At 45.8% G+C, this 17362-nt stretch overlaps 2 protein-coding genes across 3 annotated transcripts in view; one reads left to right on the forward strand and one right to left on the reverse strand.

Moving 5' to 3' along the window:
* Positions 1-349: 349 nt before the first annotated feature.
* On the reverse strand, positions 350-655 carry rprma (reprimo, TP53 dependent G2 arrest mediator candidate a; the record flags this gene model as incomplete). Its single annotated transcript, XM_084443144.1, has 1 exon — positions 350-655. The coding sequence occupies one exon, from the start codon at positions 653-655 to the stop codon at positions 350-352; it is 306 nt and encodes a 101-aa protein (XP_084299270.1).
* A 6506-nt stretch (positions 656-7161) lies between these two features.
* Positions 7162-17362, forward strand: part of galnt13 (polypeptide N-acetylgalactosaminyltransferase 13) — a gene marked incomplete at both ends in the record, with an annotated part of 36456 nt that continues 26255 nt past the window's right edge. For both annotated transcript variants that reach the window (XM_084443648.1, XM_084443647.1), the window contains 2 exons: positions 7162-7303; positions 15148-15316. In XM_084443648.1, the coding sequence (XP_084299774.1) occupies positions 7162-7303; positions 15148-15316 (311 nt within the window). The remainder of the gene's footprint in view (positions 7304-15147; positions 15317-17362) is intronic.

A 17362-nucleotide genomic window follows, 5' to 3' on the forward strand; every position in this document is an offset into this window, starting at 1 on the left:
AAAGTACATTAGTGCGTGATTGTATGCCGTTAACGAATAATAAGAGCTTATTACAATATCTCTCAAAGATGTGAAGGCCCTTAACAAGTAGGCAATGCCTAATACTTCAGCCACAGAAACAATATGACCATGAAAGAACACCTGCACAGCCTACACACCACACCCTTCCTGTTTTCAACAACTGTCAATCTGGACACAGGAAAAGAGATAGGCCTAAAGGTTCAAATGTGAATACTTGACCATTCACTTTTCTGTTCTCTGCTGTTGTTGAAATGCGTAGCCTACTCATCGTCGGGCGCCTGCAATCGGATGTGCAGTTTATTTGACAACTTTCCCAAAGGAGTCTTCATCAATATGCCCCGACAATAACTGCTTCCACCTCTTTCGATGGTCTTCTGTCCGTCACCAAAAAGTTGATCATTCCCTCTGATTTGATGAGGAGATTGCAGCCCAAAAAGAATATGCCAAACACCACCGTGAGTGATAACACACACATCACCGCTATTTGGACAACTCTCATGATAAAGAGACTTCTCTCATCCGGAGACGCGGCCACGAAGCCGTTATCAGTCACCACGGACGAAAAGTTACAACAGAAGAGCTCCGTCCTGTTGAACAGTCCGCCGTCCGTCTGATTGAACCCGGTAGAATTCATCTCCACTTATTCAACTTTCAAATGTCACCGCAAAAAACAGTGTCAGAAAACACTTGACAAAATCCCAGTCAAATTCCTCACAAGTGAAGTAGCCTAGTCTAAAAGATGGATGTTGATTTGCAGGTGGATTCAAAAGCTACCTTTAAAAAAAATCATCTATGGTTCTTCTGGAGTGTATAAACTTGCTTTGGCTTTGCACTAGGCTGCTGGAAGTCTGTGGCTGTTCTCCTTCCATCTACAGCGCATGTATGATGCTATAGCAACCCGTGGCTCATAAACCCGCTCGGGTGAAACCATTTCATGGCGGACAGGACGGGATCTGGAGGTATAATATAACGGGATGGAGAGGCGCCTGCTCGTCACCAAGAACGCACAGCAATAGCGCCCCCACCAGACGGACGGCCGAACAGCAGGGAGCAGGCCCTGATCGATTGGTTGGGCACAACCTCTTTCTCAACTGAAGGCCTAATTGCATAAAATGCATTGCATTGAGTAGAATCATTTTCGATATTGATAACTGAGTGTAGTCTATTTATAACATTTTCATAGCAGTCCACATTTGGCCACTAGTGTTACAGGCCATCGAGTCCAACGTCAGGACACTATAATGACATGATGCTCTCTCCATGCGACAGCCTATATAGGCCTACTGATTATGAAAAGGCTACTTCCACTGGCATCTAATGGATCGCTCAGATAGTCTCAAACGATTATATTTCAGCATTTAGGCATTTTATACAACACAACTTCCAGGTTTGCGGTGGTGTGAGACGAGCTGTAGCCCTATGAGCGACAGCCTATACAGACCCGTTCGATATTTGTAGGTTAGGCTACATTTGACATTGTATGGTTGCATGGTTTTTAAAAGAATAGAACAGGCTAGATTAGTCATTGTGTTGTGTAATGACCGAGCAAATCGCCACCTCAGGTCGTCATTTGCCTCCCAGAAGCACGTTTACTACAGCAGATGGCAGTGTTGCACAACACTTGATGTAGTCTAATGGGACTTGTCTCTCCCTGGCCATATGGACAGTCAGATGCGGGTTCACGGTCTACAGTAGTCAGTTATCACTTAATTCATGTCGATTTTACTGTAGACATTACTTTTGCATTGTATGTAGGCTATAGACTATACCTCACAGATAACAGCACGATTTCCTAATGCTTTAACATAAAATGTAAGGCTTAGCGAAATATTTTTGTGGCATTACTACATTAGTTTGTATTATCTTAATTCTCACGAATTCTTTAATTGGAAGCTACATTGTAACCTGTATAGAAAATCATTAATTCATTCACATAGAAATAGCCTATACTGCGACACTACACCAGCCTATAGGCTTTCACTGTAGTATGCTATATATATACTAGGTCTAAATTAATTGGAGACTACTGTGCTTTTGGAGATGAGAATATAGCCTACATTAACCATGCGCCCTTCACGCCCCGGCTCAGCACGGCTTTGTGATCGACACCGTTTACAACCAACCACAGACGAGTAAACGAGCAGAAGTCGGTGCCTACCGTATCACGTTAGATTGAGCCAGATATTTCGCCTGTCCGTTACCGTTATACATACAATATTCTGTCCGAGAACAGGTGGATCTAGGCATATCATTTTGCTCTGCATATCAAATAGAATGTAAAGGACATGAAGAGTCAACACTCATCGGTGATTATGATTATGTAGCCTAGCGGTTTTCTTTGTCTGGACGACTGCTTTCTGAAGAGAGATAAATTGTCTTTCAAGGAGAGTAAATGGGTATCAAGCAAGCTGGCAACATGATAGGGACGTGATTATGCGTCTCATTGAGCTAGTCTCCCCATTCCGATGGCTAGGGCACTGCAAGACTGATTATATATCTCATTCAACGGATTATAATCAATTCACCATTTTCTGATTGTGTATTAGGTTATATTATATTGTGTTGTTAAAAACCCTATTCAACACGTTGCAGACACGCAAGACTTCAGTGGGTCATTGATTCACACAGCACCTATAATTTCGGTAAGTAGGCTACTAAAGATTCAGTTTATTTTTATTCTACACAATTTCTCCGTGTTTTTTCATGCTGTCATTAACAAGACAGGATTTGACTGAGAAGGTTTCACTTTAGGGACATGTGCTGCGAGATTCTCCGGAATGTGTTGCTATTACAGGTTTATTGCATCAATGACAGTTGTTACATTTCACTTAACAGTGATATTTCAGAATCACAGTTTTTGCACCCTAGCATGCTTGATATGTGACTACACCTGGCCCTCTGCAGCTGTGCATGAATTGATCATTCAACTGGCTGAATGGCTGAATTCATGTGAACATCACACCAGATATATGGAGAGATATGATACAGTACCTGTAGGATGAGGCAGAAATCGAATGCATATTACCGGGGATTAGTGACTACTGACTAAGGTAGGCTATTGCACCTTGTTCTAGGTATAGTATGTATCCAGGAAAAGTTCAGTTACATCAGCAGAAACCACAATTACTTCATGTTAATAGTTTTCAAGTGTGTATGTGCGTGTGTGTTTGTGTATGTGTGTTTGTTTGTTGTCACACCAATTTGATGATATGGCTTTAGAGTCACCTTAGGGTGGTATTCAATTTCATATCACATTCCTCAAGTGCCAGAGATCTGATGATAGGCTACTTAAATCATACCCTGCATGATACAGCACACCTCAGCTCTTTGCTGTCGTTGTCGTTGGTGTTGTTGATGTTGTTGTTATAGTTATCAGAGGAACAGTTGACTTGGAATTATGATCTTAGAGCATGAGCCGCCTACCACATCCTGTTAATCACTTCCTGGCTCCTGGGGGCCCGACTCAGTGAGCAGCTTTTTTTTGTCGGTTTCTTATTTTTTGAAAAGCTGGAGGATTGCTGACTGGCTGTTTAGCTCTCTGTCATGAGACCGATGTCAAGCCCTGCCTTTAATAGCATTTTGAGCTGTCAGTGAAGTCTGCAGTGCACGAGGGAGAAGCTCAGACTGCCATTTGAGGAAAGGAGCCATGGTACATATCACTTCAGATCTGCTCTCTGAGACGGTCTCGTGAACAGAGATTAAGCTTTCTCCTGGAATAAGCAGTCTTCAGCCTCCTCTGTCTCCAGGGGAATTCTGATAAGCCAACCGAGGCCTCGGCTTGCCTGCTGACATGAAGAGTCGAACCAGACCCTCTCTGACCTTCGATTGAATTAAATCAGTCAATTAGATTAGACATCGCTGAGCACATGACGGCATGCGAAGGAGGCATGGCTTTAGAGCAGCCTTCTAAAAGTAGTCGGCAGCAGACGGTAGTATGGTATTTAAACTGTGACTCATCAATAGCAAAGCCTAGTATGGACAGTACCAGAAATCAGTTGTGTTGGTGTGTTCTGTTGGTGTTAAACCAGTCAGTGTTGGTGTGTTCTGATGGTGTTTAGACCAGTCAACATGTGTCTGTTCTGATGGTGTTAGACCAGTCAGTGTTGGTGTGTTCTGATGGTGTTTAGACCAGTCAACATGTGTGTGTTCTGATGGGGTTAGACCAGTGTTGGTGTGTTCTAGTTGGTGGTTATACCAGTGTTGGTGTGCTGTGGTTGGTGTTAGACCAGCCAGCGTTGGTGTATTGGGTTCTGTAGTGAGGGGAGAGGAGGACCCTGTGGTGGCACACTGGAAATATCCACCCCTACAGATGGTTGGACTAATGACCGGGTCCACTTCAGAGGACACACACACACACACACACACACACACACACACACACACACACACACACACACACACACACACACACACACACACACACACAAAGACACACACACACACACACACACAGACACACGCACACACTAATGACCGGATCCTGTTCAGAGGAGACCTGTGAGGCTGCGTTGCCTGGAGTGTGGTTGGTGGCACCGAACCCAAACACTGGCCTGACATACCAAGCAGATGGCTAGAGACGCAAAACACACACAAACACACACACGCACGCATACGTGCACACACACACACACACACACACACACACACACACACACACACACACACACACATGCACAGGCACAGGCACAGGCACACACAGTACACATATGCCCCCACACCATCAGAATATTTAACAGAAATTACCATCAAATTGACTATAACTGAAATGTGTGTGTGTGTGTGTGTTTTGCGTCTCTAGCCATCTGCTTGGTATGTCAGGCCAGTGTTTGGGTTCGGTGCCACCAACCAGGCAACGCAGTCTCACAGGTCTCCTCTGAACAGGACCCTGGTCATTAGTGTGTGTATGTATGTGTTTGTGTGTGTTTCTGAAGAGGACCCGGACATTAGTGTGTGTGTGTGTGGAGGGGGGGGGGGGGGGGGGGGGGCTGCGCCGTCAGATGTAGGGTATCTCTTTGATTTCAGCCTGCGTTTTACCTGTTTGTTGTTTTAATCATGGGGGGCTAAGGTTAGTTCACTGTGCTCTGTGAGCAGATGTGCATGCAGATCTCTAAGGGCTGTTCAGTATTTCAGCAGGGTGTAGCACTGATGCAACGAGACTCGCTGAGCAGCCCTCTGTGGTTCCACACCACACATGTGCCCAACCTCTGGCCGGTCAGGCGTCGGGGCGTTTAATGGCGAGCTGTCTGTCTGTGGTCTAGCGCAGTGCTCTGGTCCCGTAGCCCTGGACATGGTAGGACACACGCAGCTGGATTCTGAATGATAGAATGGTTAGCAGAGGGCAGACATGATGGGAGCATCAGCGATGGACATCTATAGACAGGCCGGCAGGCACGCATACACGCACACACTCAAACACACACACACATATGCACACACTCACAGAAACACACACATGCACGCACGCAGCTACACACACACACACACACACACACACTCTGAAACACAGGGGGTGTCTGTTTTCAGTAGTGTTTTTTGTGGTTATATGATCTTTGATAGCTCAATAATGCAGCTTTGCTAATGCAGGACTGACTGCAGTACAACATAACAATGGATCTCTGGGAGTTGGGAAACACCATGTATGGATGCGTCTCTCAGTATCAGTGCTGTGCTGATCCTGCTGCCTAGATAGCTTATTAGCTGAGACGAGTGCCTATACTATACTTAAGCAATAAACCACGAGAGGCCGTGTGTTATAGTGATTTTATAACAGCTAGGGGGCGTTGTTAGGCACAACGTCGTGCCTAAAACCCCCCTAGCTGTTATAAAATCACTATAACACACGGCCTCGAGTGGTTTATTGCTTTTATACAACGTTACTACAGGTATTAGTGTAAAATAAACACACAGCAATGTAAAATATTAAGATTTATTCAAAACGAAGCATCATTCCCTCAATTCCGCCGAGCAAAATAGTTACCCAAACAAAAGGGTTGCCAAGCAACAACAACAACTACAATGCATTTGGATCAAATGGGAGGCGCATTAATACTGAAAATGGAATGATATGCGGTCCCAGGTGTGTGTTACAAAGTATTTTAACACGGCTTCCAGCCAATCAGAATCAAGAACCAGAACTAACCGTTGTATAATTTCTGTTTCCGTCTGTTTTATTCTGTGCTCACCGACAGACGGCGTCCTTTCTTTCTTGCTGATCTTGTGATTATATATATTTATACAGTTCAAAGAAGGCTGAATCAATGGAACGTGTCTCCTCTTGGTAAGCCTGTAATTTCATGCAGTGGCAGCCATGCTGGATGGCAAACGATTGTATATTTCATGTGGAGTATTACAAGGACTTCATTTCACTCCTCTGAGAGTTATTTCCCCCCACAAATATTCTCCCCGGTCTGAAATCCAAGCCCTCGGTCAGGGGCGAGACGGCCAGTAAGTGAGGAGATGATATGCAGACTCTCCAAGGGGAGAATTGGCTTTCTTCATCTCTCTCCAATGCAAAAAAGTACCTAGTCATCTCAACAATTGGAAATCCATGTGAAACGCAGAGTCTCAGGAAGGTTACAACATTTACCTCATGAAATGCTTGTTGGCTGCAGAAACGTTTGTTTGTTTGTTGTCATTTGTTCGGCTGATGCCTCATTGTCATGACTCCTACGGTATGATTCCACCAAGAGCAGTTTCAGTTTGTGAAGGAGAAAGAGTCACACCAGGTCGTGGGAAATTGCAGTCTGTATGTCATTGCTGCAATTACAGTCTTTTGTTCCTTTGTAATTGCAAATTTGCAACAATACCATATTGTAACAACGCAATAAGTGGGCGCCATGCGAGAGCAGTTTCTTTCTCCCCTGGATAATAACAAATGCTGGAGTAGCATTCACAGTATCACCTTGGAGAATGAGAGATTTACTTGGATTGAAATGCTACTGTCGGTTTGATTTCTAACCGTGTTTTCCGATGTTACCCCTCCTCTCCATCTCTGCAGTGGGATGACTTCCCCGTGTCCCCCGCGCTCGGTCGTCCCCCTGCTGCTTGGCCCCGTCTCCAGAGTTCCCACCCCCCGCCACCAGGGGCCAGCGTGCTGATCCCCCCCCGCCCCCCCAGAGAGCCTGCCTGTCCGGGAAGCCCATGCGGCGATTCGTCTACTGTAAGGTGGTCTTGACCACCTCGCTAGTCTGGGTGCTGGTGGACGTCTTCCTGCTGCTCTACTTCAGCGAGTGCAACAAGTGTGATGACAGGAAGGACCGCTCTCTGCTGCCGGCTCTCAGAGGTGAGCGAGGGGGCGGGGGAGGGTTTCACCTTTGACCTGCAGAGCTGGGCAGGCCAGGATGTACCCTGGGCCCCTTGAAGAGGTCATCCAGTGCATGACAGGCTTCCCTATTCTGTTGAGTATAATTCAAACCATTGGTTCTGTGCTTTTGGAAGTTTACTCTGACCACCTCCATTGATTATGCAGTGCATTTTTTGTTGCCCTTGCAAGCACACTTGCCTTATTTCCTATTGGTCCCATATGTGCTATTGAGAGAGTGTAGACAGACAGAAAAAACCCCAGCAAAGCCAATTAAAGCAGTGGACTTCCTGCCCATCTCTGGGTGAATGGATTTATTCGAGTCTGTCCTTGGGAGCCTGCTCCTCCAGTAAGCATAGCCTGTGGCTCTCAGGATCACTGCTTAATCAACCCAATCCACCTTTGCTCGTCCGTTCCCTCATCCTTCAGTAAATAGATTCGCTAGAATAAGCCACTGTCAAGGTTAGAATGAGGTAAAAATCTCTGCCTGAAAGCTAAAAAAAAAAAGAAGCTAACCTGGCCACAGGATTTCAGTGTTATTTGCATATCAATTGTGCCATAAGTTACACACGAGCTCCATAATGCTTTTAGATGTAATGAAATGGTGTCAGAACATGCACTCTGGGTCGAGGTAATTGTGAGCTTCTAAATGGTTATTAGTATAAGCTTTTGGGGGAATTAAATGGTCAAATTAGGTTTTAGTAGTCATTCTGCATAAAAGCAAGGCTTAGGCCTCTGGCGGTATGTCATCCATTCACTGACACACTGGGCCGCTTTCAAAGACCGAAATCACTCAACCTCACATTGATTCTGCAGTATATACCGTAGGGTTTTACTGTTTGATCACGACAGAAGGCAGTGTGATGCCTTCTTATATAGATGGCTGTTCTTGTGTCTTTATGAGTTCTCTAATGTGACAGGAGATCGCTGCTGGGAAACTTTAGTGTGATGCAACCTTGTGGGATTACAGTTTGCATGATCACCATGGCAACAACTGATGGAAAGTCAAACAGTAAGCCATATGGATTGGATCAATTTGAACTCCATTATATGCAATTCAGAGAAGTGGCGGACGATTCTAAGTCGTCCGTCATCATGTCGATATTGGGCCGGGCCTTTTAAAGAATGTTTGCGTTGGATTCCAGCTGAAAGCAGGTACACTTCTACCATGTAAACTTTATTACCCATCAGTTCATATGTTTATGATGATCCCTCTGAGACGTAGCCATTATGTAAACACTCCTTCACTTCCGTGACTTACAGGGAAGCTGTAGAACAGACGGACAGTTTTTGTAGCCATCTTAGACATGTACTGAATGCAGTAGTAGGGTATGTAGTTTATGGTAAAGTCACTCGACAAATAATTGATTTGGTACATCAATTATCCATCTGTCTATCAGTGGTGTTTACATGTTCCTGGCTTGTGTATAACTGAGCAGGAATACTGAAGTTTACTGTCTACCGATAAGGAGACAATGTAGGAATGCAGTTATGTTTTATAGTTAATGATCTAATCAGCGTAAAAAATCAATTTTGTATAAATTAAGAGGTTAAGGGTATCAGATCACTTACTTTTACACATTAGTGAACTTAAAGGTTTGGCATTTAGCATTATAAGCCATGTTAAAAGGTTATTTATGATCATATACAACGGCCGATATCAAAGTTTCGTCAAACGGTGCACTCTCGAGATATAGTCTGTTGCTGCTAACACAGTCAATGGATCCATAGGTACATAGACAAAAACACTATTAACTCTCATTTTTAAAAACATGAAACTCACCAAGTGGTCACTGGTATCTGTTTGCTTCCGGGATTTTATTTATCAATTAGCATAGACCTATTTTCACTCGCAGTACATACGTTTGTAAACTTCCTCTTGAACTTTGGGAGGTCTTGACTGAGTTTGGAGGCTACCGTAGAAGAAGAAGAGCTGCTTCCGGGTCACAGGTCTACATAACAACAACAACAACAACAACAACAACAACAAAAACAACAAGTCCAGATGCCTACAATTGCTTTGCAGCTGGTATTTCATTGATAGTGTTAGGTAGAAGTCTTTGTTGATCAAAACAAATATGGGACGCGGATGAATCTAAACATCTCTGGCTTTGTTGTCAACACAAATCAATGGATATAATATGATCAATAAAACCCGATCGGAAGCATAATTTGATTTTTTTTTTGCCAGAACATCAACGGACACCAGTGACCACTCAATGAGTTTCCTGTCTTTGAAAACGAGAGTTTATGGTGTTTTTGAGGGATTTTGTCTATGCACCTATGGATCCATTGAGTGTGTTAGCGGCGACAGGCTGTATCTCGAGACCACTTGACGAAACTTTGATATCGGCCGATGTACGTGATCATAAATAACCTTATAACATGGCTTACAATGCTAAATTCCAAACCTGCCCTTTAATAAAATCTAAGCAGAACATTTCTTGTCAGACCTTTTCAGCTCGCCCTTGGATATGATGCCCCACGAAGTCGCCAGGGAGACGGAGTGTGTTCGGCAGAGTGAGCGCTCTCTGTTTCATGCAGATGGGGTTACTACCGTTGGGCTCTGAGGATTTGTTTCTCAGCGTAACGTTAACGCTTGGCCATTGATCAGAACATGATAGCGGAGGGTTTGCGTCACCGTTGGGACTACGGGGATGAGGACGGGGATGAGGACGGGGATGAGGACGGTTACAACTCCGTCCTGCCTTTGGGCTGGTACCACTGGGGAGTGCGTCACAGAACAGGCGTTGTTGCCGTGTGTCTTATACCGATACATGGTTATCTTATGGCAAATAGACTGCACTTACAGTATACTAGCTTTTATCCAAAGCACTTTACAATGGCCTCTCATTCACCCATTCACACACACATTCACACACCAATGGTGGCAGCTGCCATGAGAATGTAAGGTGTAAGGTTCATGTAAGGTGCAGCCTAATTTTATCCACAGTATAAGACAAGGTAGAATCTCTCCAGCCAGCCATGTTGGAGGATGGCAGTCGGCTGCAGGCTGAGGCAGCCGGCCCAGTGGGGCGGCACAGACAGGAGCAGGTAGAGGACCTGCATAATGCTGCTTGGTTATGCAGCCTGTGTCTGTGCCTGGGCCCCCGTGACGGCCAGCCCAACGGGGGGTAGAGCACTCATACACGCCGGGCCAGCTGGGTCAGACAGGAGGAGGAGGAGGGAGGAGGAGGGAGGAGAAGGAGGAGAGAGGAGGATGAGGAGAAGTCTGGGGGAGGTGGGGGAGGAGGAGGAGAGAGAGGAGGAAGAGGAGGAGGAGGAGAAGTCTGGGGGAGGTGGGGGAGGAGGAGGAGAAGAGGGAGAGGAGAGGGAGGAGGGGGAGGAGGAGAGAGAGGAGGAAGAGGAGGAGTGTGGGGAGGTAGGGGAAGAGGAGGAGGAGGCTGTCGGTAATGGTTTAAAGAGAACAACAGTTCAGAATTGCAAACATTGATTTCTAGAAATTATTACAGTAGGATCTGTAGCAATGAGGCTTTTATCCTTTTGAAGTGAAAGTAACAACCTCCTACTCAGTAGCTGACGGGCTGTTCTCTTTGCTCATTTAGTTCATCTCTTGTGTTTCAACTGTGAGGAGAGATGTACAAAACAGAAAAAAAACCTGAGCTCTATTCACAAAATAGTCTGCTTTACTACAAAAGAACCGAACAGAGAGAAGACAGGACTCAACAGTGATTTCTGAAGCTACAACAGGGTCACATGGGACCTATGCCCACCCTCCCATTGCTCATTGCTCTCTGTAAAGCGCATTGTGTTGCCTCGGTGTATGAAATCCGCTGTACAAATAAAGTTTGATTTGATTTGATCACATCTTCAATGACTCATTACCTGGGAGTGTAAGTGTGAGTGAATCTGTAGAGGTACCAGCTGGGGCCCTGGTGCTGGAGTGGGACCTGGGGAATTGAACCGCAGGCCTCGGGAGGACGCGTTCACTCTTTCCTTGAGGGTTGACGTCATCTGTTAGAGGGACAACAGATGCAAGGGTCTGGTTATTTTGAGGCCTGGGGAGCGGTGGTTCGTTCTAACGCTGGACGTCACAAAACAAGGGTGGCTAGTGTCACTGTGTACAGCATCTCTCTCTCTCTCTCACTCGCTCACTCACTCACTCACTCACTCACTCACTCACTCACTCACTCACTCACTCACTCACTCACTCACTCACTCACTCACTCACTCACTCACTCACTCACTCACTCACTCACTCACTCACTCACTCACTCACTCACTCACTCACTCACTCACTCACTCTCACACTGTCTGTCTGGCCCGGCCGAGGGAGGACGACTCTCCAGAGTTTCCTCTGCTGACAGGTGAGCTGGACTCTGGAGACTGGCAGGAGAGAGGGAGCCAACTGCTGACCATCAGTACTCCGAGCTTGGATGACCGCAGACAGGTGGAGGGGAGGGCTCTGGAGGGGGCAGGTGTGAAGGAGGAGCATCAGGGCCTAGCAGGGGGTTGCGGCGCAACAGTGGCAGGGGGTTCTAGGTGGGGGGGGCAGTACACGTGCTGTATAAGCCCCCCATCCCTAAAAGGTTATGTATGTATGTATGTATGTATGTATGTATGTATGTATGTATGTATGTATGTATGTATGTATGTATGTATGTATGTATGTATTAGGGGTGTAACGATACACTAATCTCATGATATGATACCATACACGATACTGGGTTGACGATAACAATACGATACGATACACTAAGGGCAGGTGTGAAGCGTTGCAGTAGTGCTGCTGTTCACACCAATAGTGCATTTCTCCACATTTCTACTCCAATACACTTTGTGAATTTAGTGCGCACGCTGTGCGCATGCGTGCTGGAGCAAGTGAGGAAGGTATTTCGTGTCTAAAGACGTTTCTAAAGATCATATTACAGAGGCATGTGAAAAACAACACAACAGGCCTATGCTCTCTGTAAGCACAACTAGCGATTAATGAAGACAGATTGATGATCAGGACAGATTGATGAAAACAACCGTTTCGCGGCAGAAAATAGATTTTTAGAAACTGCATTCTAAGTGCCCCGACCACCGCCATTACATGGATATACTGGCTCGCGCTGGATTTTACATTTCTTCCACATGCCTCCGAACTACACCAAAGTGATCTCGGTGAGTCAAACGTCTTATAATATGTCGTAAATAAGGTCCAGGTTGTCAAAAACGAGCATTGTCCTTTAACTGTTGTAATATCATGGATAGGCCTAGAGACAAAAGACGTGTTTGTTATCAGCGTTGTGTAGCCAGCGTTCGCTGATATACAATAAACATATCACAATATTGTTTTCACCTTGTCAATATGAAGAGTTCATTTGCAAAAACAGATATGTGCATTTTGATACATTTTGATAAATCATTTTTTCAATCAAATGTCAACATTAAATATCAATTAAAGTTTGATGGTTTTGATTACGTAAAGAACAGTGGTGGTATGCTGTATGTGTGTGTGCAATGAGAGCCTACGTACAATACAGTCAGCGGTCGTGTGCAAGTAGTGTAAAAGGGACAAAGTTAGAGGGCTGTGTCAGGTGGTACAGTATGGTCCAGTTAGGCAAGGATAGGCGGACGATACTGTACAGTTCAATGGCTTGTGGTTCCGGTAGGCATTGGCTTCTCTACAGCATAGCTCAAAGTTCTCAAGCCCTCTTCTCAAGGGTCCAATGCCCGGTGATGGGATCAGAGAATTTTATTCTTGCCCAGTGTTCAAATACTACTGGTCTTCTTTCTTTGACAGCATGTCCAGAGCTCTTCATATTGATTTGTGACCATGTCCTCTGATAGCGATTTTTGGGATAAGTGCCCAGCCTTAAAAAAAACATGTGCTAGTGTTGTTGCTTTTTACTTCTCTTGTAGCACGCAGACGCATCTTATTACCCTGGAAGAGTCCTGGCCCTCCAGGCTCTACCTCCTGGCTGAAGAACTGGTTGTCTTTTCTACACTTAGAAACAATAAAATACTCTATGAGAGGTTCGACAGATCATTTCACCATATATGGGAACCTATTCTGTCTGACTTTGCCAGAATCTGAGTAAGAACTAGAAGCCTTTAACATTGTAGTTCATCCTGTTTTTAATTAAAAATGTTAAATGTGTTATTATTATCTTTTAATTTGTTTGGTATGTCTTGATATCTTTTATAAGTTGTCTGGGGTGGGGGCAGGGTGGGGGGAGGTTGTGTTGGTGTGTGGGTGGTTAAAAATGGGAAAATGGTATATGTTTACATGTTCACAACTGTACCTTGTTTTGAAATGGATCCAATAAAGATATGTATAAAAAAAAACAAAAAAAAACTCACACTGGTCCAAGACCAGCCTTTCTCCTCAGTCCTACACACACACACACACACACACACACACACACTCTGTTGAACAGGAAATGTATCTCTAGCCAAGAGGTCCTTTCAAGCTTAAAAAATAAATACAATATACTGTAGATATTTAGTTTGACTGCCCCCCCACCACCATCACACACATACACTCAGTACAGCTGTTGAAGTGTGTGATGAAGTGTGCGAGTGTGGGTGTGATGAAGTGTGTGTGTCGGTGTGATGAAGTTTGTTTGTGGGTGTGATGAAGTGTGTATGAGTGTGTGACCTTCACCTCCCACATAGAGAGAAACTCCACAATACTCAGCGTAGGTGTAAATATCCTTGAGATACACACGCACGTACGCATGCATACACATACACACACACACACACACACACACACACACACACACACACACACACACACACACACCGATGGTTCTCGAGCCTCGAACCTTATTTTTCTACCTTGGAAACATAGCTGAGGTACGAAACATAGCTGATTTCTAAATCAAATGGATGCAGAAAAATTGATTCACGCTTTTATTTCAAGCCGACTCGCTGACTGTAATGCACTCTTCACTGGCCTCCCCCCAAAAAAACACTGAGAGACTTCAGCTCATTCAAAACTCTGCAGCCCGACTATTAACAGAAACCAAGAGGAGAGAGCACATTAGTCCAGTCTAGCTGCTCTGCTTTGGCTTCCAGTAACATAGTCAGACATAGCCGCACAAAGGACGTCTAGCGGGTCGAATGTCAGATGATTTGGTATGACCTAGTAGGGAGTACTGTGGGATTATGTTAGTTTTACGCGATTGACCCGTCGCTTTGAGCAACGAAGTAACCTAGATAAAGGTTAGCTTTTGTTGACCTGTCGCTTTGCACGATGAAGTAACCTAGGGTAAGGCGAGATTTGTGTTCTATCTTCCATCCTGTTTTGATTTTATTTTGTCTATTTTTAGGTGAAGCACTCCCTGGATGCATACTCTCTGTTGAAAAGCACTCTGAGCTGTATTTATTTGTATGAAAGGTGCTATACAAATAAAGTTTATTATTATTATTGTTGTTGTTATTGTTATTATGATTATTATTATTATTATTAGTGGGGACAGGAGCCTGATCTCCTGATTCCTTAGTGTGGGGCAGCTTGATGTACAAGTGCACCCCTTGGACATGACGCTAGTATCCCAGTCCCCCCAATCCAACCCTTGATGCTGAGATGCTGAGGGAAGCATTGGGTACCATTATTTATGGTCTTTGGTATGACTCGGCCAGGAATCGAACCCCCAACCTCCCAATCTTAGGGCAGACACACTAACGACAAGTTACCGAACGAGTTAAGAAGCACTTAAATCCAAATTACTTCTTAACTCCTATACAAAGGGTTGCTTAAGAAGGGTTCCTTAAGAATGTTCTTTATCGGGAAACCCGGCCAAGGCCACTGAGCTGGTTAAGCCGTAGATGTGATGTGCAATGTTTTTTTTTCTCTCTCTTCTCCGTTCCAGCTGTCATCTCTCGGAGCCATGAGGGGCCGGGGGAGATGGGCAAGGCGGTGGTCATCTCCAGGGACGACCAGGAGAAGATGAAGGAGCTGTTCAAGATCAATCAGTTCAACCTCATGGCCAGTGACATGATCGCCCTCAACAGGAGTCTTCCCGATGTGCGACTGGACGGGTGAGTGGATGGCCTGGCCTCCTCCCAGACACGCGGCACACACACACACACGCACGCACACACACACCGTCCAACCTCCTCTCAGACAACCCCCCCAACACACAATCACACACACACACACACACACACACCGTCCGGTCTCCTCCCAGACACGCAGCACACACATACACACAGACAACACACACACACACACACACACACACACACACACACCGTCCAGCCTCCTCCCAGACAAGCGGCCACACACACACACACACGCACACACAGTACACGCACACACACATGCACCGTCCGGCCTCCTCCCAGACACGTGGCCACGCACACACACACGCGCACACACAAACACGCACACACACACACACACACACACACACACACACACACACACACACACACACACACACACACACACACCGTCCGGCTTCCTCCCAGACACCCACTGAGAATTGCACCGCTGCTGAGCTCCCCTTACACACACACACACACACACACACACACACACACACACACACACACACACACACACACACCAACACTGCAGCACCTTTTCCAGCCTTTGAACTTTGATTCCTCCACATCACACTCCACCAGGGCGATACGGGTGGCCAATCAAAGGCTGACATTTTAGAAGGACGCAACCTGTCGTCTGGCCGCCGTTCTGGTTCACCTGAAAGCTGGAGTCCAGGCAGCCCGTCAGGCAGGCGCAGCGTGGATGTTTGGGTCTGCCTGTGGGGGGGCCCAGTAGCAGTGCCAGCAGTCCTAAAAAGACCTTCCTCTGATCTTGATAAAAATGCAATTTGTTAAATTTAATGAGAGCTCTGTCTCTAGAACTGTAATGAAAGGGGAATATCAAAGACCTCACACCGCGACTCGGCCCTTTCAAGTCATCCCAAATTCCTCCGCGCTCTTCCTTTGCGACAGAACCCCTGCACTAATGTAAAGGAGGGTTGCATTCTGGGACGTGCCCTCCACGTCAGATCCGCGGCGGCGTAAAACCTCAGCGCTGATGGAGGAGGAGGAGGAGGAGGTGTTTATTTACTGTCACCTCAGATCCACTTCAGCTGCATAATGAAAACCAGGGGAGCAATCTGCCTGAAACACGATCGCCTTCATCTGGGGGCCGCTGATTTGTGGAGGCATGTCCCTCTCCCGGAGATGCTGCTGATTCATGCTTGTTTATTCCATATGGAACATTAGTGTTCTATTGCTCTTTCATTACGTGCAATCCAAGATCTCCCTGCCCGGGCCAAGCAAAAATATATTAATACAGTATGTTCAATACACCTACTGTACTGCGAGTGTCAAGCGCTATGTAAGTGCTCTTCATTTACCCTTTCATTTACCATTATGATCAGCATTTTACATCAGTGGAACATAGTATTGAAAAGCAGTATTATAAAAGAGTGAGGCGTCAATGGAGTTACTACTTATTTTACCCAGAGAGAGTGGCGTGCTACGGCTATTCAACTGCTACATGTTTCTCAAACGGCTCAACAAACAGTAGAACTGTAACAGTAGAATGTGGCAGAACCCTAACTGGCAAGGTAGTACCCTAGTCTCTGGAGGCGTGTCCAGCCAGCAAGATGTGGTCTTCTTAATGGCTGCCCTCCTCCTCCTCTTGGTCCAGTTCTGTCAGCCTGTGCTGTCAGCCGGCATGGAGGGGTGTGAACCAGCCCTCCTGTCACCCCCCCGTCTCCTGGCACGCCCACGCCGCCACCCGCCTCTACGCCTCCACCGGCCTCCTCCACCACGGACTCATCCTTTATTTAGCTTCGTCCCGGATGGCGGCATACCTCAGCGTCTGAGTGACTGGGGGGTGGGGTGGAGAGAGGCGTCTCGCCGTGCGTGGCGTGCATGGTTGGACAGGGTCGTCAACGACGAGTTTATTTTGAGGAGTTTGTTACGATGCTCTACTGAATGTATTTTTCGTCTCTGCGCGTTTAAAACATTTATTTATTGGCACAAGCCCCACCAATAGCATTGTATTGTAGACTAGCATGGGGCTTGAATAATGACAAATGACAATGATAATTTTCTATTCAGATC

The sequence above is a fragment of the Borostomias antarcticus genome (assembly GCF_949987555.1).
Source record: "Borostomias antarcticus genome assembly, chromosome: 9".
Lineage (NCBI taxonomy): Eukaryota > Metazoa > Chordata > Actinopteri > Stomiiformes > Stomiidae > Borostomias > Borostomias antarcticus.